This window comes from Rana temporaria, chromosome 11 (genome assembly GCF_905171775.1).
Source record: "Rana temporaria chromosome 11, aRanTem1.1, whole genome shotgun sequence".
Classification (NCBI taxonomy): Eukaryota; Metazoa; Chordata; class Amphibia; order Anura; family Ranidae; genus Rana; species Rana temporaria.
The window spans coordinates 45,188,747-45,211,878 of NC_053499.1; the positions used below are offsets into that span (position 1 = coordinate 45,188,747).

A 23,132-nucleotide genomic window follows, 5' to 3' on the forward strand; every position below is an offset into this window, starting at 1 on the left:
CCGTAGTTGCAGGAAAGAAATTTGCTCAGTGTATGACCAGTGTTGTGGCGAGAAATGCCCCCCCGTAGAATAATGCCCGCCCAGTACTGTGCAGGCATAGCGCTTGCGCAGTACGGAGCCGCCGAAAGTGTCCGAACATCGTAATTTAGGATCAGCTGTACACGGGGGCCTGCACACAAGACAGCATTGTGCCACACGCTCCTGCACACTACCGATGCTCGTGTAACTCTACAAGGGGCGGTTGTACTCACGATGGGAGCGCGTGAGGGGTTAATGGCAACAGAAGAGGGGGTATTTTCTAATGATGGCCAGTGCTGTTGAGAGGGGGGCGGAATTTGTCACGAAACTCAAACACATCTCCTAAAAAAATATATCTCTGCTATTCTTCCTACACGTGTTGCCCTTAAATCATGTAGGAAGAATAGCAGAGATATTTTTGTTTAGGAGATGTGTTTGAATTTCGTGACAAATTCCACCTCCATCTTCACAGTACTGGCCATCATTGAAAAATACGCCCCCTTCTGTTGCCATCCGCCCCTCACACATTCCCATTATTAAAAAGTCTGCCCCTTGTAGACTTGCACGAGCATGTGAAAGCACCATATGTGTGGTACTTTGCTCTTTACTTTGCTCTTTAATCCTTCATACTGCAAAATGTTTCTGGTAAATGGTCTAGTAAATATATATTTTTTTCTCCTTAGGTATCTGGCTGCAGGTCCTTGAAGGAGTTGGAGTTCTGGCTGTTATTACTAATGGTCTAATTATTGCCATCACATCTGACTTCATTCCTCGGCTCGTATACAAATACAAATATGGACCTTGCGCAAACAACGACACAGAAATTGAGTAAGATGTAGAGTTAAAAAAAAAAAGAAAATGGACATAGATAAAAGGGATTGAATATAAGGTTATCTTTTGTTCTATTTGCAATACGGTACAATTGTGCTCTTCAAAGAATAGCCACGTGCACTGCTGAAAAATCCGTTTTTTTTTTTTATTCGTTTTTTAGCTTTTTTTCAAAATTTTGAAAATTTTAAATTTTGGAAATTAGAAATTTCGCAATTAACGAATTTTGTCAAAATTCATTAAAAAACGAATTCGTAACTAAACAAATTGCACATGTCTTTCAAAAAACATTGATCTGTTCACAGCGGTTCTTGTTTTAGAGAAGCCTAAAATATTTCTTTACACTTACAGCACAATCTAACCTGACTAATTCCATCAAAAGCCAATTAAAGCGGAGTTACAGACTTTTTTTATGTTTATTAAAAGTCAGCAGCTACAAAAAGCATAGATGCTGGCTTTTAATAAGCATACACTTACCTGCTCCACTGTCCAGCGACGCAACGCCGGAGCTCCGCTCTTCTCCCCCCCCCCCCCCCCCGCCGGCGCCTCCATCCTAACTGTGGACACCAGGCCGTGACAGCTTTCGGCTTCACGGCCGGGCACTCACTGCGCATGCGTGAACGGCACCTGGGACCTACAGGGAGGGGCCATAGGCGATATGACGTATTGCCTAGGCCGTCCCTGGGCGGAAGGAGGAAGTAAGACAGGAAGTCCCACTCCCCCCCCCCCCCAAAAAAAATGACATGCCAGATGTGGCATGTAAGGGGGCGAGGAGTGGTTTAAGTGGAAGTTCTACTTTTGGGTGGAACTCCGCTTTAATAGCTTTTATAGATCTGGATTGTGGCAATAAACTAGAACACCTGGAGGAACTCTCAACCATGGGGAGAGCATGCCAAGTCTGCATAGATGGCGTCCCTGGTGCGGATTCCACCCAGGACCATACATCTATAGGTTAAGAATCAAAAAGCCAACCATATGGCTGTCATAAGGCCTTTTGGAAACTCAGTAAGTTGATCTATTTTAAAATATATCCCATACCTAAAATATTAGTGAAGATGTTGGTAAAATGCAAAGTTCCCCCACTGGTTTTCATCACTTGGCTCATGTTCTCCAACAAATGGTAGCATACAACTAGTGATGCCCTTATAGTGGACTAGCACTGCCCTAGAACAAGTGTGTTACTGGCAGGATCAATAGATGAAAGTTACAAAAACAAAAGAGAAATTATGCATGACCTGCATCTAAGCTGCAATATATTGGATACACTTTATGGTACTGAGTCCTATGTATGGCCATTTCTAGATAAAGAAAAGATCAGTGTCTGACCTCTAAACTGTTTCTTTCTCTTAGTTGTCTCACAGGATACATTAATCAGAGTCTGTCGACCTTTCATACGAATGACTTTGAGAAGCTGACCCAAGTCTCATCATTGGTGTACCCAAATACCACTGTGTGCAGGTACCTATGCTAGTGAACGCATGATTCAGTGTCATTAAGTGTTAAAGTGGAGTTCCACCCATAAATATAACATTACATCAGTAGTTTTAAAAAAAATGTCATTAGTCCTTTAAGAATTTTTTTTTTTTTTTAGATGCCTTCAAAGTGTTGTTGCTAGGCAGAATAGTTAATCTTCCCACTTCCTGCACCCAGGTGCTTAAGCTTCCTAACCTACACCGCACAGACTCCTGGGAATGTAGTGGGTGTAACTTTACAGGAGTCTGTGCACTCCCCAGTCTCGAAGAATCATGTGACTTGGACAGTACAGGTGCTGAAACCTGATCTGAAACCTATTACACTGCTTGTGCAGCACTGAGCATGTGCGAGATCTGCAAGGCTGAAATCCAGGAAGTCATACAGCCTGGCTTCATGATGCCCACACTTAAGATGTCCCCAGTCAATTTTTATTTTATAAAGTGTCTAAATGCTATAACAACCTAACAAAACGGACCTTAGTTTACAGACTAACTTTACTAGAATACATTAAGCTTGTGTATTACAGGGGTATTTATATTTAAAAAGTGAAATTGGGTCCGGAACTCCGCTTTAAGAGAAAAAAGTCACTATGGGGTTAGTTTTACTAAAAGGCAAATAGACTGTGCAGTTGTTCCAGAGCTTAGTAAATGAGGTAAAGCTTCACTTTGCAAAAAATACCTAATCGTATGCAAGGAAAAGTAAAAAAAAAAAACATTTTTGCTTGCACCTGATTAGATGATGGAAGACAGCAGAGCTTCTGCTCTTGTCGAATGCAACTGCACTTTGTAAGTGCACAGTCTATTTGCCTTTAGTAAATCAACCCCTTTATGTCAATTTGCTCTCTGCTGACGTGTGTGTGTGTGTATATGTATGTATGTATGTATGTATGTATGTGTATATATATATATATATATATATATATAGCCAGATTCTCAAAGACATACGACGGTGTATCTCCTGATACGCGTTCATATCTCTGAGTTCTGCCGGTCGTATCTATGCGACTGATTCAGAGAATCAGTTACGCATAGATATTCCTAAGATCCGACAGGTGTAACTGTGTTACACCGTCGGATCTTAAGCTGCAATTCCAGGCCGGCCGCTAGGTGGCGTTTCGTTTTTTTTTTACGCAACGAATATGCAAATGAGGAGTTACGCCGATTCAGAAACGAACGACTGCCCGGCGCTTTTTTTTTACGTTGTTTGCGTTCGGCTTTTTCCGGCGTATAGTTACCCCTGGGTCTATGAGGCGCAGCCAATGTTAAGTATGGCCGTCGTTCCCGCGCCGAGTATTGAATTTTTACGTCGTTTGCGGAAGTCGATTCACAAAAGAGCTGGACGCACGTTACGCTCACGCCGAAACCAATGACGTCCTAGAGACGTCATTTGGACCAATGCACGCTGGGAAATTTAGCCGGCGGCGCATGCGCAGTTCAATCGGCGCGGGGACGCGCCTGATTTAAATAGTACACTCCCCCTAACCGCGGAATTTGAATTCCGCCGGGGGATTTACGATACGCCGCCGCAAGTTTTGAGGTAAGTGCTTTGTGAATTAACCACTTGCCTCAAAAACTTGCGGCGGCGGATCTTAAATCTAAAGATCCACTAACCTATGTGAATCTGGCCCATATAATCTATCTCTTCTGATACAAACTCCTGTGCTACTCTTTGTGCAGGTACCGCGATTATCGTACAGCCGATGAAGAATACAATTACTCTGTACAGTTCTATCATATCTTTGCTGCTAGACTTGTGTTTGTCATTGTATTTGAGGTGAGTAACTTTTTATTTAATTTTTTTTTAAAACTGAGTTTATTGAGGATATTCAAGAAGTGAGTAATTTTACATGCATTATATGTGTTTTATACTGTGAACCAGAAACACCAAAATGTAAGCTGACAAATACCAACAATGTATCAGGATTATGTTACTGTATAAGGAATTTAATGTAAACTTTACTCAATTTTAATATTCTGTTATAAAATCCTTTTTGTATGCCCTTTTCTAATTTTTATTTTCTTTCTTACTGGGGCCTGACTTTTTCTGACTAAGACCCCTTTCACACTGGGGCGTTTTTTTGGCGTTAAAAAAAGAAAAGCCTGTAAAGTGCCTGAAAGAAGCCTCATCTGCAATCCCAATGTGAAAGCCTGAGTGCTTTCAGAATCCTTTCACACTGGCAGCACCCGAAAAACGCTGGTAAAGTGCCGCTAAGACCCCTTTCACACCGGAGCATTTTTCAGGCACTTTGGCGTTAAAAAAGCTCCCTCAATGGGAAGGGGGTTTTAGGAGCGGTGTATTCAATGCTCCTAAAGCGCTTTTTATTGACGCCCTGCCAGCGCAGCTGCCTCAGTGTGACAGCACTTGGGCTTTCACATTGGGGTTGCAGATGCAGCTTCTTTCAGGCGCTTTTTTTAACGCTAAAGCGCCTGAAAAATGCCCCAGTGTGAAAGGGATTTTAATGTCTGAGCTGAACTAACTGCCTTCCACTTGCCCAGTAGGAGTTCCATCATTGGCCACTGAAGCAGTCTCGTTGGACACTGGAACGACGATTGGTAGAGCTTAGGCAGAAAGTAAGAGGAAGAGAGGCCACATTAAGAAGGCTTGTGGGGATGTATATGCCCCCACACACCATGGGAGAAAGTGTTAGACACTCCAATGCCGCGCACACACGATCGGACATCCGACATCAAAACCGTGGATTTTTTTCTGACGGATTGTTCGTTCAAACTTGCCTACACACGGTCACAGAAATGTTGTTGGAAATTTCGAACGTCAAAAACGCGGTCACGTACAACACTACGACGAGCCGAGAAAAATTTAGTTCAATGATTATGAGCATGCGTCAAATTGATTCCGAGCATGCGTAGGATTTTTGTGCGTCGGAATTGGCTACAGACGATTGGAATTTCCGACAAGATTTGTTGTCGGAAAAATTGAGAACCAGCTCTCAAAACATTTGTTGTCGGAAATTCCGACCGTGTGTACGCGGCATAAGAGTTATGTGGGGCCTCTACATCAAAATTGTCTGTGCCTGTTTCGTCAGATATGGCGACCCGTCAGAATTGGTAACAGAAGTGACGTTCTGTCGCCGCCATCTTGCTACACCCCGCACTCCTCCATTGTAAGGATACTCTGAGAAGGGGAAAGCAGACATCTTGTTACACCCACTGGAGTTTTGCATTTTATACTTGTATTTAACAGTAAAGTGAGTTTATATACTGAAATCCAGTACTTAGAACTTCCTCTCACTGTTATGATGTTGAATTGTAAAAGCAGCGGCAAGCCTGCCTATCTCACAGGTATGCTAATCTGACAGAAGTGCTGCTTTTAAAATTCAATATCTAACCAGTCAGATGGACTTCTAAGCACTGTATTTCACTATATAAACTCACTTTCCTTATAAAAATAAGTGTAAATATGGAAAACTCCGGTGGTTGTAACAAGATGTCGACTTTCACCCTTTTTAGAGTATCCTTGCTATGGAGAAGTGCGGGGTGTAGCAAGATGGCGGCGACGGAACGTCACTTTCGTTCCCAATTCTGACAGGTCGCCAAATCTGACGAAACGCCTGCACCAAATTCATGTACCTGTCAGAAATCGGTACGTGACTCTGTTGGAGGCCAACAATGAAGTTGGAGTGCTCTTAGTGGACACTCCTTTCTTAGTGCGTTCTTTTCCCGGCCGAAGTGCCCACCACACAGACGCATGGCCAAGGAATTTTGCAGTGTGATGAACAGAGTCTGATAGGGAACTGACTGGTTCCCTATCAGGTCTGCTCTTCTTTTGAATGACAGCCCATGGCAGTGGGCAGATCCATAGCCGTTATTTAGTTGACTATAGGGTGACCACATTTTCCAAACTGCCATTCAGGGACACCCCCCTCCTTCACAAAAATTTGCCAATTTTAACGTTTTTCAGGAGCAGTGATTCTAATGATGCTTAAAGTGCAACAATAAAAATGAACAATTCCTCTAAATATAGTGACTGGGGGGTCCCCTTAGTCTGCCTGTAAAGTGGGGCATGTGTACCATGTATAGAACATTCTGCAGCAAAAATGAAATTTCTAAAGAAAAAAAAGAGTCAAATCACATTTAAATTGACTCACGGTTGCAACTAGTGCCCCCCCCCCTCAGTCCATACCAGCACCCACGGGCTCTACCCCCCACCCCCAAAGCATCACGTCCCCATCTTACCTTGGCTGGTGGTTGTTGTGGCATGCAGGTAGGGGGGGTTATCAGAATCTGGAAGCCACCAAAGGGTCTGGAATGGACTAGGGGAGGGGGACCCCACGCCGTGTTTTTCTTTTTACTGGCAGCTTTATTTTTTATTTAGCCGTCAGCGGGAAAGCCCATTGACAGCTGAAGACTCATCAGTAGTTAGGGACGCCGGCTTCCCAGCCCCGCTCTCTCATCGGGTGGCTGTGTCAGTTTCATTCCGGGACACTGTATTGTCCTGGAATGAAGGTGCCCGGGACCCGGGACAGAACTGCAAAATGTGGGACTGTCCCGGGCAATCCGGGACACGTGGTCACCCTAGTTGACTAGTGGATTTAGAATCTGCTCACTGCTGTCCGCTGTCGATCAAAAGCAAGGAGGACCTGATGCCGAACTAGTCTGACAGGATCTACCCCACCTGACAGGTGCTGACTCGTTCCCCATTAGGTCCGCCTCTCCTGTGAGCTTGTCATTTCTGAAATATGGGCATTTCCAAATTTGGGTAATGACATCAATAGTATCTCCTGCTGCTTTGTATACATTTAGCTTTCTGCCCAGGAATCTCCAGGCTGACAGCTGAATGGGGCCAAGGATAGAGCATTGTCTACATTGGTGACAGCTGCCCCAGTACAGACCTACACACTCTGAGAAATGGATATATGAAGGAAGGGTATGTGGGACTTTAAATGAAGCATGAAAACATTCCTCCATCCCTGTATAGCAGAACATTGGGGGGGTTGGGACTTTGCATAAGGCAAATGACAGGCAATAAATGGGGGGGATATATATATATATTGTCATAGATTGTAAACATTGCGATATCTAATGTAAAAAAATATATAGATATAAAATGGGAGTGGCACGGGTGCCTGGCAGGATCAACAGAGGAAGTGATGGATCAGGTGCCTGGATAGATAGAGAGTGATATCATAGGCTTCTATTAGAGCTTTTGAAATTCGGCAAAGCACAATGAAAGGAACATGGGGTATACATTTTGAAGCACAGGAGAGCAGCGCAAACTCACCCGTGTGTACAGTTTTGTAAGCCAACCTTTTTATTTAGCGACGGGTCCTTTGCTTTGTGTTCTGAGTGCTTTAAAAACGCTTCTCTACTGCCACCTTTTAAAGCAAGTCTACACCAGGCCTAATAATTAAAAATGTGGGTAACCACAGCAGGGAATGTACTCATTGTTACCTACATCTTGGTATGCATTTATTTTTAGCATAAAATGTAATTTTTTTTTGTAATCTCTTATGCTTTTTTTATTTTTTGTTTCTTAGCATGTGGCAGTATGCATAAAATTCATTGCTGCCTGGTTTGTACCCGACGTGCCTCAGGCTGTGAAGAACAAAAGTCTAGAGCAGAAACATGAACATCTTCTGAAAGAGCTTGGGTAATTATCCATAATGCATCACTATGCAGTAGCACACTTTATACACATACATAATGTAGTTGATAAACTAGCCAGGGCTGCTGATAAGGGTGTAGCCCCAGCCCTCCGGTGTGGGACCTGGACACCAGCAGTTCAACAGATGGTCTGGACAACTGAAAGGCAGGTGGAAGTGGATTGTCAACAAGAGGGGGGGGGGGGGGTAAATCGGAGAGGCTGAGGGGGAGAGCAATTCCGAAACTGTTCCCCCGTGGCTCCCCTTGCAGCATAGCAGGCTCCCTCCCTCTTCTTCACTACTTACTGGCTGTTAGCTGCTGCAGGGGGATCAGATTAAGGGATTACACCCCCCTGCTGCTCAGATAACCCCCGCCCTTTCCATGACCCCCCCCCCCCCCAAGCATTTTCGGCTTCTACTCCTCTCCCTCCCATCGGCAGTCAGCTGCTGCGGGCACACAGGGGGATTGGTTTCTGGATGGAGAGGACTTTTCTGAATGAATCTAGTGAGTGATTAATACATTTTCATTCATAATTGCAGCATAGTTATATAGATAGTGGTGTAGCGGTTAGCACTTTCACCTAGCAGCAAAAAGGGTCGCTGGTTTGAATCCTGACCATTACACCATCTGCTTGGAGTTTGCATGTTCTCCCTGTGCCTACGTTGGTTTCCTCCAGGTACTCCAGTTTCCTTCCACACTCTAAAGACATGCTGGTAGGTTATTCGGATCCTGTCTAAATTGGCCTTAGTATATATGATTGTGTGTTATGGACCTTAGGTTGCAAGTTTCTTAGAGGCAGAGACTTATGTGAATGTATAATGTATATTGCTGCATAAATTGACGTCGCTATACAAGTACCTGAAATAAAAAAAATATATACTTCCGATTGTGAATGAACAGGAAGCCTCTGTACAGAATACCTCCTGTACACTCAGTGCAGCTGAGGCTGCAGAGAAAGGACTGGGCATCTTTCTCTGTTTTAAAAGTGAAACATTGGGGGCCCGTTTATACCCCTGATATTTCACTAAAGCCCACAGGGGCTGTTGAATAAAATGTAAAAATAAAAATGTAAAAAAAATTGTTTGTTCATGTGGCTAGGGCCAGCTGTACACTCTAGGGCTCAGCAGCTGTACAAATACAGCCTAAGGTCCTAGTTTCCCAGATGTGTGGGTCAGTGGCCCCAAATGTACACTGTCAGTGTTGCCTGCATACAGATTCAGGAGGCACCCACACAAACTGCTGATTCCCCCTGTACAGGCCACAGCATCCAGATGAATGTGACCCAAAACCTCATTCACATACAAAGCTTTATTAACTCATTACAGTTTTTATTGTGTTTGCTAATAATAATTTTAGTGTATTTTGAAGTAAAAATATAATTTTGATATTTTCTGGGGCTGAGGGGGCCCTGTCATGTAGGCTGTACAGGGCCCCATGATTCCTAACAGTAGCCCTGCTTATACTAGAATGTTCAAGACTTGTGTACCCCTTGTGTTTGGGTTTAAAACCTAAATGCAGCCAAAATACAAACAGAAAAATCAGCACAAGGGACATAACTTCCAGTCATTAGGATGCGTTACTTGTGCCGTTTTTTCTTTTTGGGTGAAATCCTCCACTGTCCATGCCTCCCACCACCACTGCTGTAATCTTCTGGTGCGGCAGGGGTTAATACAACTAAGAGGCTGTCATTCTCTCATCAAGAAAACCTGACTATGCCCACCCTTTATGCCTCCAGCTTCTCCATTCATAGAAGCCATTACTACAGTGTCTATGAATGAAAAAATGATCTATGAATAGAGGGGGTGGACCTTTCAATCATCTGCCCGTCCTCCATTCATAGAAGCTGTAATATGTCTTCTATGAGTTGAGCAGCAGGGCAAAAAGGATGGGTGTACTCTGGCTTTCTTGATGAGAGCCAGCAACAGCCCCTTAGTTCTAATAATCCCTGCCACACTGAAAGATTACAGCAACAGGGGGGGACATGGGCATGGATGGAAGAGGATATGTCATGTCCCTTGAACTGATTTTTCAGTTTATTTTGGCTGCACTTAGGCTTTAATTAGGAAAATGAACTACAGTAGGTAGAAAAAAAGAATCCTCCCCCTTTTTAAAATCATATTTTGTTGCTTTTCAGCCTGAAATGAAGACGCACAGTTTTTGTTTTATCCAGCTGTATTTACTTATTGCAACTTAAAACAAAGTGAAAGCTATAATATGTTGGAAGAAAATAAAAAAATATAAAAAACAGAATCCCTGAGTTGGAAAAAGGATCACCCCCTCTTAAAATGACTTGTAAACCCAGTCAGGTGTAGCTAATCACCTTCTCAAAGCCATTTGACTTTCAACTGTGATCGGCTGTGGTCATTTTGATTAGCTCAGCATGAAAAGAGCTTTCCTGGAGCATTTCAATCCCTGGTAGTGCAACTGAAGCAAACCATCAACTATGGGTGGCAAGGTATTGTCAAAAAATCTCCAGGATAAAGTTGTGAACAGGCACAAGTCACAAGGAGATGGATACAAAAAAACATTTCAAAGTCTTTATCAATGCCTAGAAGTACAGTGATGTCCTAGTATTAAGAAGTTGAAGGTATTTTGTACAAAACAGACCCTTCCTGGATCAGGGTGTCACTCTAAACTGGATGAAAGAGCCAGGAGCAAACTGTTGGTCAGGCTACTAGACGACTTGCGCAAAAAAAAAAAATTCAAAATAAACGCGGGAACAACGGCCATACTTAAAGCGGGAGTTCACCCATTTAAAAAAAAAAAAAAATCTCCCCTTAGCTTCCTGCTCGTTCGGTCTAGGGGAATCGGCTATTTATATTAAAATATGAGCAGTACTTACCCGTTTTCGAGCTGCATCTTCTTCCGTCGCTTCTGGGTATGGGTCTTCGGGAGCGGGCGTTCCTTCTTGATTGACATTCTTCCGAGAGGCTTCCGACGGTCGCAACCATCGCGTCACTCGTAGCCGAAAGAAGCCGAACGTCGGTGCGGCTCTATACTGCGCCTGCGCACCGACGTTCGGCTTCTTTCGGAAAATCGTGACGCGATGGATGCGACCGTCGGAAGCCTCTCGGAAGCCTGTCAATCAAGAAGGAACGCCCATTCCCGAAGCCCATACCCGGAAGCGACGGAGAGGATGCATCTCGTAAACGGGTAAGTACTGCACATATTTTAAAATAAATAGCCGATTCCCCTAGTAATAACGAGCAGGAATCTAAGGGGGAAAAGTGCCCTCTGAGGGTGAACCCCCGCTTTAACATGGCAGGTCTAACTATACGCTACGAAACAGCAGCTTTAACTATACGCCGGAAAAAGCCGACTAGAGACGACGTAAAGGAATGCGCCGGCCGCTCGTACGTTCGTGGATCGTCGGAAATAGCTAATTTGCATACTCGACGCGGAAAACGAAGGGAACGCCACCCAGCGGACGCCGAAGAATTGCATCTTAGATCCGAAGGCGTACGAAGACGTACGCCTGTCAGATCTAACCCAGATGCTGTCGTATCTTGGTTTGAGGACTCAAAACAACGATACGACGCGGGAAATTTGAAAGTACGCCAGCGTATCAGTAGATACGCCGGCGTACTCTCTCTGTGGATCTGCCCCTAGATTTGCAAAGTTATTAGCGACATATCCCAACAGACTAAAGACTGTAATTTTAAAGCAAAAGGTGGTTCAACAAAATACTGACATGAGGGGGTGATCCTTTTTTTTTTCCCCAACTCTGTGACTTTTGTTTTTGAATTTTATTTTTATTCTGATGTGTTGGTGTTTTATACCCTTTCACTTGGATGTTATAAATTGCAATGAGTAAATACACCTGGATAAAACAAACTGTGCCTGTCTTCATTTCAGGTTGCAAAACAACAAAATGTGATTGCAATGGACATGGGCATTTTTGGGAGCAGTGTATACTTGCAGGACTTTTTCTAACGTCCCGCAAGTGCACCGCTTGGGTGTGAAAGCACCCATTGCAGAGAAAGGGAGTGCTGCTTCTCCTTTCACTGTCCAGTCACAGGCTGGGGTGTGTCCAGATGACCTGGGCTCAGAGGAAGAGGGCTAAATGATGCTCAACATCTAGTAGCTGAAAAAAGTACTACAGGGGAAATTCATACCTCTAAAGTAAATATTGCTGCAAAAGCTTATCTTTTAATAGTCTATTTATTAATTTTGATCTTATTTTTGCCTAGAGTTCAGCTTTAAAGTTTTTTTTTTATTTATTTATTTTTTTTTTACATTTTTTAGTTTGGAAGTAATTGCTCTTTTATTCACCATGCCCTTTCTCAAATTGATTTCTCGATAAAGGGGTCTGTCTACCTTTAGTAAAGCCTGATGCATGTTCAGTGTTGTAATTATAAAATCTGCAGTGTCTGTATCCCTTTTAAGTGATAATAAGCCTCAGAGATCATATCACAAGCAAAGAAAATCTGTTTTGGGAGTTGACTGCAATTTTTGTCTTTTATCTCATTGCAAATCTCTGAAATCATGCTTGTGGTTCACCTCTTAAAGCAGCCAACTGACATCCTCCAATAGTTTTCATTTTGCCTCAAGATCCCCAAAACTTGGGGTTCAAATTGAGATTACAGCTTTCTGGTTGTGCTCTGACCTCCGTCACCCCACCTTGCTCTCCTTCCTATTGGTTGAGAGGCAATTTATTTGCATTTAGTGGCTATTGACAAAGTGCAAGAGCAGTAACAGGTGGACTCCAAAAGTACCAGCCAGCTAAATGGATGAGAGGCTGCTTTAGGGAGGTGAGGACTACCCCTCAGATTTTCTTTAATCTTCAACTAATCCTTAATTCTATACATTAATCTGAGTCTACTCGTGAATCTAACCCTTAACCTTACTGTACCCCTAAGCCACATCATTAAAGCTGAAGTTTGGTTATTTTTATTTTTTTCCCACAGTTTTAGTTACTTATCTGTAATGAAGAATGCCCCAAGATGTGCAGACTGCTGGATTCTGTAGAAATCTTTACTGCAGAACTGCCTTGTCCTCTTCCTGCTGCTGAACCTGCTGCACTGTGGGCGTTCTAAGCCTCGGGTCTCAGCTGCACTAAAGATTATTGGACGAGGACATGCCCTCTCCTGCCCTATCCTTCACTCAAAAAAGTTATTTCACTGATTACACTGCCTGTAACACAATCTGTGATTTGGGGGAAAGAAGGAATCCTGTAACTGATCAGACTTTCCCCATGTCAGGAAGCCTAAACCAAACAGACAGAAAGTGCATCTAAAATTGCAAATTTAATGAAATAGCAAAATTCAGTTCAGTTCAGGAACGTAGTCAAAAAACAAAAGTTGGGGTTTGGATGCCAGAGAGGGCAATCAGACGAGCCGGGGGCAGGAAACCAGAAGCCAGCGTAGCCAGGAGCAAAAATCGGGAATGGGAAAGGAAGTCAGCCAGGCTAAGTCATGCACAGGAAGGAACACACTTAGATCACAGACCACACAAGGGCAAGGAAGAAATTAGCTAAGCGGCTTAAATGGCAAAAAGAGGCTGACTGTGGGCTGGACTTGAGAGGCAGGTTAATGCTGTTTTATTGCAGTTGAGCCTTGAGACCCTAAGCTATTAACCCCCACAGCACCAGAAGTACAGCAGTAGGTCAGGGCAGCCCTGCAGTGAAGATATCTACAGAATCCAGCAACCTGCACATTGTGGAACTCTGAACGATTTTCAACCAAACATCAGCTTTAAAGTCACCCCAGCCCGCTAAATCTAATCCTAAAGCATTTTATCATGCCAACATCTGAATTCACATTAAAAAAATAATTTGGTATGACAAATTATCAACATAAAATAAAAGCCACAAATTTAGGCTTCCAAGTCCGTTGATATTACCTTTTGACTCCCCATGTAATAACTTTCCACAGTTTAGACACATTATTACATCCCTTTCCAGAGCCACTAACTTTCCCCTACTCCATCCCACAGAGAGATGCCAGAAGAAAATGATGAGTTATCCCATGACAGCTCCCCCCACCCCTACAGAAACCTGCTAGATGACCTCAGGTAACTTTCCTTGCTAGACTTTCCCTGTATTACATAAACCTAATATTAGAGGAAGACTTCCAGGGTATCTCAAATTCTCTCAATATTTTCAGAAACTATGACATTACTAAATGGACATCGAAAATATAAATGTCATATTTTTATTTTATTTTTTCGTTTTAAGCATGATAGAACGTTCAACAGAGGTGTGAGTATTGCCAAACCTTGGGGATAACAGAGGATTCCATTGTCGATGTTCTTCATCAAGCCTCAGTGGTAATAGAAGATGTCACTGGACTTGCCACCAAACCTCAGGGGATAAGAAGATGTGTCATTATTAATACCACCAAGAAGATGTATAATCGGGAGTAGCATAGAGAGACTGTGAAGTTTAACCAAATATGATTTGGTAATGTGTAAATATTCTTTTATAATAAAACGGTCCTTTTTAAAAATGCTGTTTTTATGCTTTTTTTGGGGAATTAAAAAATAAAAATGTCTATGCTAGTGCCCACAGTGCTAGAATATGTATAGTATATGCAGCACAGACCCCAGACTGGGTCGACTGTTTGGTCTCAGGTTCCATTCCCTGATAGGCACATGGCAAATGGGCACACAGCATTTCACAGTCACTCAAGTCAAAGATTAGGCCGTGAATGTATTTTTTTCAGTTTATTCGCTGCTTACACCCCCTATTCAGTTGTCCTTCCCCTTTTCGGTCAACGGGCACATGAATTTGCCTTTGGCTTTAATAGGCATCCAAAAAAGTGAGAAGCGGGCGCAACGCTGTGCGTTCCTTCTCATTTAATGTTAGCAAAGCTGAAGGAATTCGCTTTGCTAACATTGACCCGCCTCTCAGCCAATCAGGTTGCTGGGTCTGTTACCGGTCACCTGATTGGCTGAAACGCCAGGCGCTGTGATTGGACGCCTATCAGCAAGTCTCAGCCATAAATCATTGGCCAGGACCTGCTGACAAAATCCCACTGTAGCCAGTGATGGAGTGGGTTAGCAACAGGTGCGCACATGCATGTCCCTAACCTGGAACAGTGGGTTAGCAACAGGTGCGCACATGCATGTCCCTAACCTGGAACAGGGGCTGGCTGATGTGCATGTATGTGATCCAGCCTTCCCATGCCACCCTGCCGCGGTAAAGGGCAGGCGGCAAGTCATAAGGGGAAAGGTTGGGGTGGTAAAAACACAGGGCCATATTCACAAAAGGGATACGACGGCGCATCTGCTGATACGCCGTTGTATCCTTGTTTCTATCTATGCGACTGATTCATAGAATCAGTTACGCATAGATATCCCTAAGATCCGACAGGGGTAATAGTTTTACACTGTCGGATCTTAGGATGCAGTACCGCGGCCGCCGCTGGGGGGAGTTTGCGTCGTAAACCAGCGTCGGGTATGCAAATTAGCAGTTACGGCGATCCACTAAACTTTTTCCCGTCGTTACATCGCCGCAAGTGTTAGTTTAAGATAAATCACCTTTTACAAAGTGGAAAATTACTCCACCATGTAAAAGTATACCCGTCTTTCCCGCGTCGCTTTTGAATTTTTTTTTTTTTTTTCTTTTTCCCGGCGCAAGTCTTTTTTCGATTCACAAAACGTTGGCGCGTCGTAATTTCGCGCAAAGCACGTCGGGAAATTTGTGTCGGGAGCATGCGCAGTACGTCCGGCGTGGGAGCGCGCCTAATTTAAATGGTGCCCGCCCCATTTGAATTGGCCCGCCTTGCGCCGGACGGATTTACGATACACCGCCGCAAATTTCCAGGTAAGTGCTTTGTGGATCGGGCACTTAGACAGCCTTTTCAGGTTCAGCGGGTGGGCCTCGCGATGATGCACTGATAGACCTGCTCCCTCCTTCTGTTTTTCAATGAAAGCCTTTGCGTCACATACCCCGGGAGGGACCATGGGCAGTGTGTGCATCATTTGCCTAAGGTGGGTAATGTGCATGGGGAGGCAGGCAGGATTAAATTTCAATAGGGGAAAAAAACAGGTAAACACAAGAAATAAAAAATAAAATAAAAATTCCCTATTATGATACAAGACACAGGCGGCAGTAGGTTCTCTGTAATAGCACTGTTGCCAGAGCTTTTTTTCTCAGAAAATAGGTGCAGGAACTCAACTACGACCCTGTTCAGATTTCACAAACAGTAGAAGGGTCTTAAAGGGGCATTAAATACCAGGATTGCATTACATACAGAATGCAGAGTTCAGGTGGTTACACACAGAGTGCAGAGCTGTCACATGTAAACACAGAAACCAGACTTCTGTGTTTACAAGTGAGTGTGGTGAGTGGGCACCAAAAGGTCTGAGCCAGAGGTGGTGGAACTCAGTTCCCCCAAGTTCCCCCTGAAAAAAAGCCCTGACTGTCGCAGTGTGTCACATAACATTGCTATTGGGTGCTGACACTTATGACCAATAAGTTAACAAAATTGGCGCCCAACAGCCATGTTCTGTAACACACGGTGGCAGAGCTATTACAGAGAACCTACTGCTGCCTTATTAATAGCAGTAAAGTGAAGTAGCGCTATATGTGTACACTCATATATGCAAATATTAAGGCGCAATCTCTATATGACCAAGAAGAATGTCATAAAAACATAAAACTAAAGTGCATGAAATAAAGTGCATAAATTCAATCAAAGTGCAAATGCAATAATAAATTCAATCAAAATATAATTGCAATGATTAATAATATGAAGTATAAAACAGTGATAGTCCGATCAATTCAATGCAAAAAAAGCTGCATAAATGTACAAAAAATGCAACTGTGCAAAAGGGAAGGGGGGAAATAGGGGCCAGATTCATGTACTTGCGCTGCGGCGTAACGTATGTCATTTACGTTACACCGCCGCAAGTTTTAAGCGTAAGTGCTTGATTCACAAAGTACTTGCCTGTAAACTTGCGGCGGCGTAACGTAAATCCGTCCGGCGCAAGCCCGCCTAATTCAAATGGGGCGTGTACCATTTAAATTAGGCGCGTTCCCGCGCCGAACGTTCTGCGCATGCTCCGTTAGGAAATTTCCCGCCGTGCTTTGCGCGAAATTACGGCGCCCCAACGTGTTTTTTGAACGGCGACGTGAGTTACGTCCTTTCGTATTCCCGAAAGTCTTACGCAAAATAAAAAAAAAAATTAAATTTGACGCGGGAACGACGGCCATACTTTAACATGGGCTGTCTAATATTACACCACCTAAATAGCAAGTGCAACTTTACGACGGGAAAAACCGACTAGCGACGACGTAGGAGAATGTGACGAACGCGCGTACCTTCGTGGATCGCCGTAAACAGCTAATTTGCATACCCGACGCGGAAAACTACGCAAACTCCACCCAGCGGTCGCCGAAGTATTGCATCCTAAGATCCGAAGGCGTACGAAGCCGTACGCCTGTCGGATCTTAGCCAAATGCCGTCGTATCTTTGTTTGTGAATTACAAATAAAGATACGACGCGGCAAATTTGAAAGTATGCCGGAGTATCAGTAGATACTCCGGCGTACTTTTTCTGTGAATCTGGCCCTAGGTGTCCAAGTGCAGAGGAAAAAATATATACGTGATGAAAAACTTGCAGACCACTTTCATATCCACATCCAGTGTGCTCCAGCCTCTCACCTCCAATAGAGACCCCAATGGGTCTAGTCACCCACCTAGATATTCTTTATTGGCACTCTGTACTTCTTTCCTCTCTGTTAAAGATATTGCATCTGTAGATGAAAAAGGCTCCTCTCCTGTGCGGTCTAGGTCTTGGAACGACCTCTCTCCAAAGCTACTATTGATCCTCCATATTGACCAACTGCCACAAGACAATCTTTAAATTCTTCTCTGATGTTCCATTCCATTTGCTACAGCTCAAACTTACGGTAATACACGTCCCCCAGAGGGTACCAGTTGGTCCATATGGAGGATCAATAGTAGCTTTGGAGAGAGGTTATTCCAAGACCTAGACCACACAGGAGAGGAGCCTTTTTCATCTACAGCTGCGTCCGTATCTCTATCCCGCTGTGATATCTTTAACAGAGAGGAAAGAAGTACAGAGTGCCAATAAAGAGACCTGTTGGGGTCTCTATTGGAGGTGAGAGGCTGGAGCACACTGGGTGTGGATTTGAAAGTGGTCTGCAAGTTTTCCATCAAGTATATATTTTTTCCTCCCTTCCCTTTTGCACTATTTTGCACAGTTGAAGAGATTTTTTTTTTCATTTTTTGTACATTTGTGCAGTTTTTTTTTTTTTATTCACTGAATTGATTGGACTATCATTGTTTTAAGCTTTATATTATTAATCATTGCATTTAAATTTTTATTGCATTTTTAATATTGCATTTGCACTTTGATTTAATGTATGCACTTTTTTATTTTATGCACTTTAGTTATATGTTTCTATGACATCCCTCTGGTCATATAGAGATTTCACCTTAATATATGCATATATGAGTGTACATATATAGCGCTGCTTCACTTTACTGCTATTAATAATTATTGGTGCTGGTGACACTATAGAAGTCCAGCAGCTATATATAGATATATTACACTTTTTTTAATTTAACACTTTAAATAGCGCATAAGTGCCCCCCTTTTTTTTATATATATTTCATATACGGCTAGGTATATCCTTCTATTCACCCAGGCACGGACACCCCTGTGCACAGCCATGATGAACTCGGACTCCTTCTCCCTGTCAGTTTCCTGCCGCCACGGCCACCTCCTAATAGCCTCTTTATCTCGAATCCGCTGTGGAGCTGAGCGGAGGAAGATCACTCCACCAGGGAAGGCAATAAGCAGCTGCAGGCAGCCGGGACTTGAGCAGTCAGCAACCAATCTGGACCACAGGTAACAGAATGCTGTGCGCACAGAGCAGCCTGCTGGGAGAGGAAATAAAAGAGCGGGTGTGGCCTGTTTTCGCACTCTCTGGACGCCATTCTGACCCTGCCAGCAGGAGGTCTGTGTGACAGGGAGTGGAGAGACTGCAGCCTACACAGCGGGGGGGGTTGGTTTGCCAGCCTCGGAGGGATCTCAGTGGGCAGAATCGCTATTTCAGCACAGCCGACCGGCCTGCGTTAGACTATCTGGAGGCACCTGCAATCCAGTCCACTGGGAGCTGCAACTCGGTGTGGCGGCGCCATTTTCACAGGACATAGACACGTAGAATTCCGGCTGGAACCCTCTATTCATCTGACATTCATAGTGGTGAGCGATAGTTGACAACAGTACTGCTGATTAATTTCTATACAGACTGGCTGGTGATACTTGTACAGTTGTATTCAAAATTATTCAACCCCCACTGAAATTGATTGTTTTGGCCAGTTTGACATTGATTTTGATCATTCAGTCATCCTGCTTACAATTAAATCAAAGAGGCACGTGTAGGTCAGACAAATATAACATAACATTTATAATGAAATAACCACAAATGTCTTTTCTGTGCTCACATCATTATCAGTTTTATTCAACCCCCAAGTGACATTCAATCTTAGTACAACATCCTTTTACAGTTATAACAGCTTTTAAACGTGAAGCATAGCTTGACACAAGTGTCTTGCAGCGATCTACGGGTATCTTCGCCCATTCGTCATGGACAAAAGCCTCCAGCTCAGTCACATTCTTAGGCTTGCGCACTGCAACTGCTTTCTTTAAGTCCCACCAGAGGTTCTCAATCGGATTTAAGTCTGGTGACTGCGATGGCCACTCCAAAATGTTCCAGCCTTTAATCTGCAACCATACTCTAGTGGACTTGGAGGTATGCTTGGGATCATTGTCCTGTTGAAAGGTCCAACGTCTCCCAAGCCTCAGGTTTGTGACGGACTGCATCACATTGTCATCCAATATCTCCTGGTACTGAAGAGAATTCATGGTACCTTGCACACGCTGATGCTTCCCTATACCTGCAGAAGCAAAACGGCCCCAAAGCATGATTGACCCCCGCCATGCTTCACAGTAGGCAAGGTGTTCTTTTCATCATAGGCCTTGTTCTTCCTCCTCCAAACATAGCGTTGAACCATGGGCCCAAACAGTTCTAATTTTGTTTCATCAGTCCACAGAACACAATCCCAAAACTTCTGTGGTTTGTCCACATGACTTTTGGCATACTGCAGTCGACTCTTCTTATTCTTTGGAGACAGCAAGGGGGTGCGCCTGGGAGTTCTGGCATGGAGGCCTTCATTACGCAGTGTGCGCCGTATTATCTGAGCATAAACTTCAGTACCCACATCTGACAAATCTTTTCTCAGTTCCTCAGCAGTCACAAGGGGACTTTTCTCCACTCTACGCTTCAGGTAGCGCACAGCAGTTGAAGTCAGCATCTTCTTTCTGCCACGACCAGGTAGCGTTTCAACAGTGCCCTTTGCCTTGAATTTGCGAATGATGCTTCCTATGGTGTCTCTTGGTATGTTTAACATCTTTGTAATCTTCTTATAGCCATTGCCTTTCCTGTGAAGAGTAATCACCTCTTCTCTTGTCTTCCCAGACCATTCTCTTGACTTCACCATGTTTGTAACCACACCAGTAAATGTCTAGAAGGAGCTGAGTATCACAGTCATTTTAAAGCTGCCTGATTGGTGCTTATTAGGCTTTATTGCTGCTCCCTGACATCCACAGATGTTTTCAATACCTGATTGAAAACACTTCAATGAACCTCTGTTCTTCAGAGTGGTAGTCTTTAAGGGGTTGAATAACTGTGTAAATGAAGAATTCACAAAAGAAACATTGACTACTGTATTACAAAACCAATTGATGTCATTTTAGTTGCATATGGTTCTTTAAGAAGTCCTTGTAGGATTTCATTCTGAATACAATTACAAATGTACACTAAATTCCCTAAAACCCTTTACAGCATTGGGGGGTTGAATAATTTTGAACACAACTGTATGTTTATCACTGTTTGCTGGTCTGTGTGTTGAGGACACAAAGGGAAAATATCCAATATATGTGTTACAGTGTTGGGTAATTGTTTCTCTGTCTACCTGTTCACATAGGTCTTGTAGTAGATTTATGTCAAGTACTTTTGTGTATCAGTTATGAGACCTATTCACTGTTAAACTATGCTGTGTTTATTCATGCCATTCGTTGTATTCATTTCATCTCAGTAAACATATCTGAGTTGTTCAGTGATTCTGTGTGAGTTTCTCATTACTATCGCAGCTGTGGCGGGATGGAACCCAAGGTGTCAGAGGTAAGAGAGGATTTGCAGAGTCGAGGTAACCAATGGGGTATAGAGTCTACTAGCAGCCCTCACGGGGGTACCGCTACAAGTCGTTTGAGGTATTTTGAGTGGCACGCGCACTTCAAGAGCAGAAGAACATCACTGGAAGTTGACGAGAGATCGGGACGACCTTCAACAAGCTCAACTCCCGAAAATGTCCAAACGATTCTGCAACTTTTGCATGATAATGATCGGAGAACACTCGGGCATGCCACTCAAAACGCCTTGAACGACTCATTGCAGCACCGCCGCAAACTTGCTGAATCATGTCAAACATCTCTGTGGCATCTTTGCCCAGTTTCACATAAAATTTCATGTTTGCTCATTGCTAACTTGCTGTCCATGATGAAATTGCAGACGTGGTAACCTATGTGGTCAGAATGGCACCAGTTGCACAGCTCCTAAGGTACCCATGACGATGTCTTTTGGCACAATGATTTATGAAGGTCGGTGCTTCCTGTGACTGTGTGTGCTGCCATCTGTTGGTGTGTTACAAAACTAGTCTCAAAACTTTTTTTAAAACACCTTGGCCCAGATTCAAGAAGCTATTGCGCCCGCGCAACCATAGGTTGCGCGGCGCAATAGCTGTTTTGCTCCCGCGTAGCGAATGCCCCTGATTCAGGAACATCGCTACGCGGACTGCAGCCTAGGATATGACAGACATAAGCCTCCTTATGCCTTCATATCTCAGGCTGCATTCTTGCGTTGGCCGCTAGGGGGCGCGGCCATTGTGATCGGCGTATAGTATGCAAATTGCATACTACCACCGATTCACAAAAGTTGCGCGGGCCCTGCGCACGCAAGGTACGGAGTTTCCGTACGGCGACTTTAGCGTAAGGCTGCTCCTACTCATAGTAGGAGCAGCCAATGCTAAAGTAAAGACGCCCTTCCCGCTCGTGAAATTTAAATTTCACGTCGTTTACGTAAGTGATTCGTGAATGGCGCTGGACGCCATTCACGTTCACTTAGAAGAAAATGACGTCGGGAAAGTTTCCCGACGGAGCATGCGCTGTTCGCTCGGCGCGGGAGCGCGCCTAATTTAAATGATTCCCGCCCCCGGCGGGATCATTTACATTAGGCGCCCTTACGCAGGGCTAATTAGCATAGCGCCCGCGCAATTTACGGAGCTACTGCTCCGTGAATCGCGGGCAAATCGAAATATTTGCGTGGGCGCAGAGAAAAATCTTTGCTCTTTGCCCACACAAATATTGCGCGGATCTACCTGAATCTGGGCCCTTGTATGTTAAAGATGTTGTAAAGGTTTGAATATTATTTTTATTTTTTTAAACAAACATGTCGTACTTGCCTCCACTGTGCAGTTCGTTTTGCACAGAGTGGCCCCGATCGTCCTCTTCTGGGGTCCAGCGGGGGCTCTCGTGGCTCCTTCCCGCAAGAGCTAACCCCCTTTGGGAAGCTCGTGAAGATAAGGGGGTTAGCTTGCGGGCGCGCTCCCGTGCCATACAATCGGCACCATAGCCGCGAATTGTTTGACTCGGCCCCGCCCCGGCGGCCGCATCATTGGATTTGATTGACAGCAGCGGGAGCCAATGGCTGATTGGGTGTCAGTGGTGTTCATCCGCTGACACCCGCTATTCCCATAGGGATTAATGTATGTCGGTATTTCATCCAAAAACAGATGGATGAAATAGGGACATACTGTCCGCATGTGTGAAAGGGGCCTTAAAGTGCTGCTCTATTGTCTCAAAGTGTGAAAGCCCGAGGAGCGTTGCGCTAGAAGGTCGCATTGCTCCCAACTGTCTCTGATTCCGAGGGACTGTCCCTCCGTCCCTCTTTGCCCCTCATTTTGGTCTGATCTATATAGTTGTATATAAAATGCAATTTTTATCTTTCAAAAAGTGTTTTCCAGAGCTAAACTTTTCATGCAAATTCTAAATTGCTGCATTTGTATATTTTAAAAGCCAATATAAAGGAATAGTAGTGATAAAAAAAAAGCCCTTGTGCATTTAATGAACCTTTTTTTGGTTGGCAGGGGGCGGTGGCATGGGGGGTGTCCTATGCCTACAT

The 23,132-nt window shown here is 44.0% G+C and overlaps 1 protein-coding gene across 2 annotated transcripts in view; it reads left to right on the forward strand.

Annotated features, from left to right (window-relative positions):
* ANO9 (anoctamin 9) overlaps nt 1–14,365 on the forward strand; it is an 84,218-nt gene extending 69,853 nt beyond the window's left edge. Inside the window, exons 20-25 of one of the 2 annotated variants that reach the window (XM_040328478.1) lie at nt 702–846; nt 2,197–2,304; nt 3,996–4,092; nt 7,814–7,926; nt 13,854–13,931; nt 14,095–14,365. In XM_040328478.1, the coding sequence (XP_040184412.1) occupies nt 702–846; nt 2,197–2,304; nt 3,996–4,092; nt 7,814–7,926; nt 13,854–13,931; nt 14,095–14,122 (569 nt within the window). In that variant the 3' untranslated portion in view covers nt 14,123–14,365. The remainder of the gene's footprint in view (nt 1–701; nt 847–2,196; nt 2,305–3,995; nt 4,093–7,813; nt 7,927–13,853; nt 13,932–14,094) is intronic. The other variant, XM_040328479.1, reaches the window with a different exon arrangement.
* Nucleotides 14,366–23,132: the final 8,767 nt, after the last annotated feature.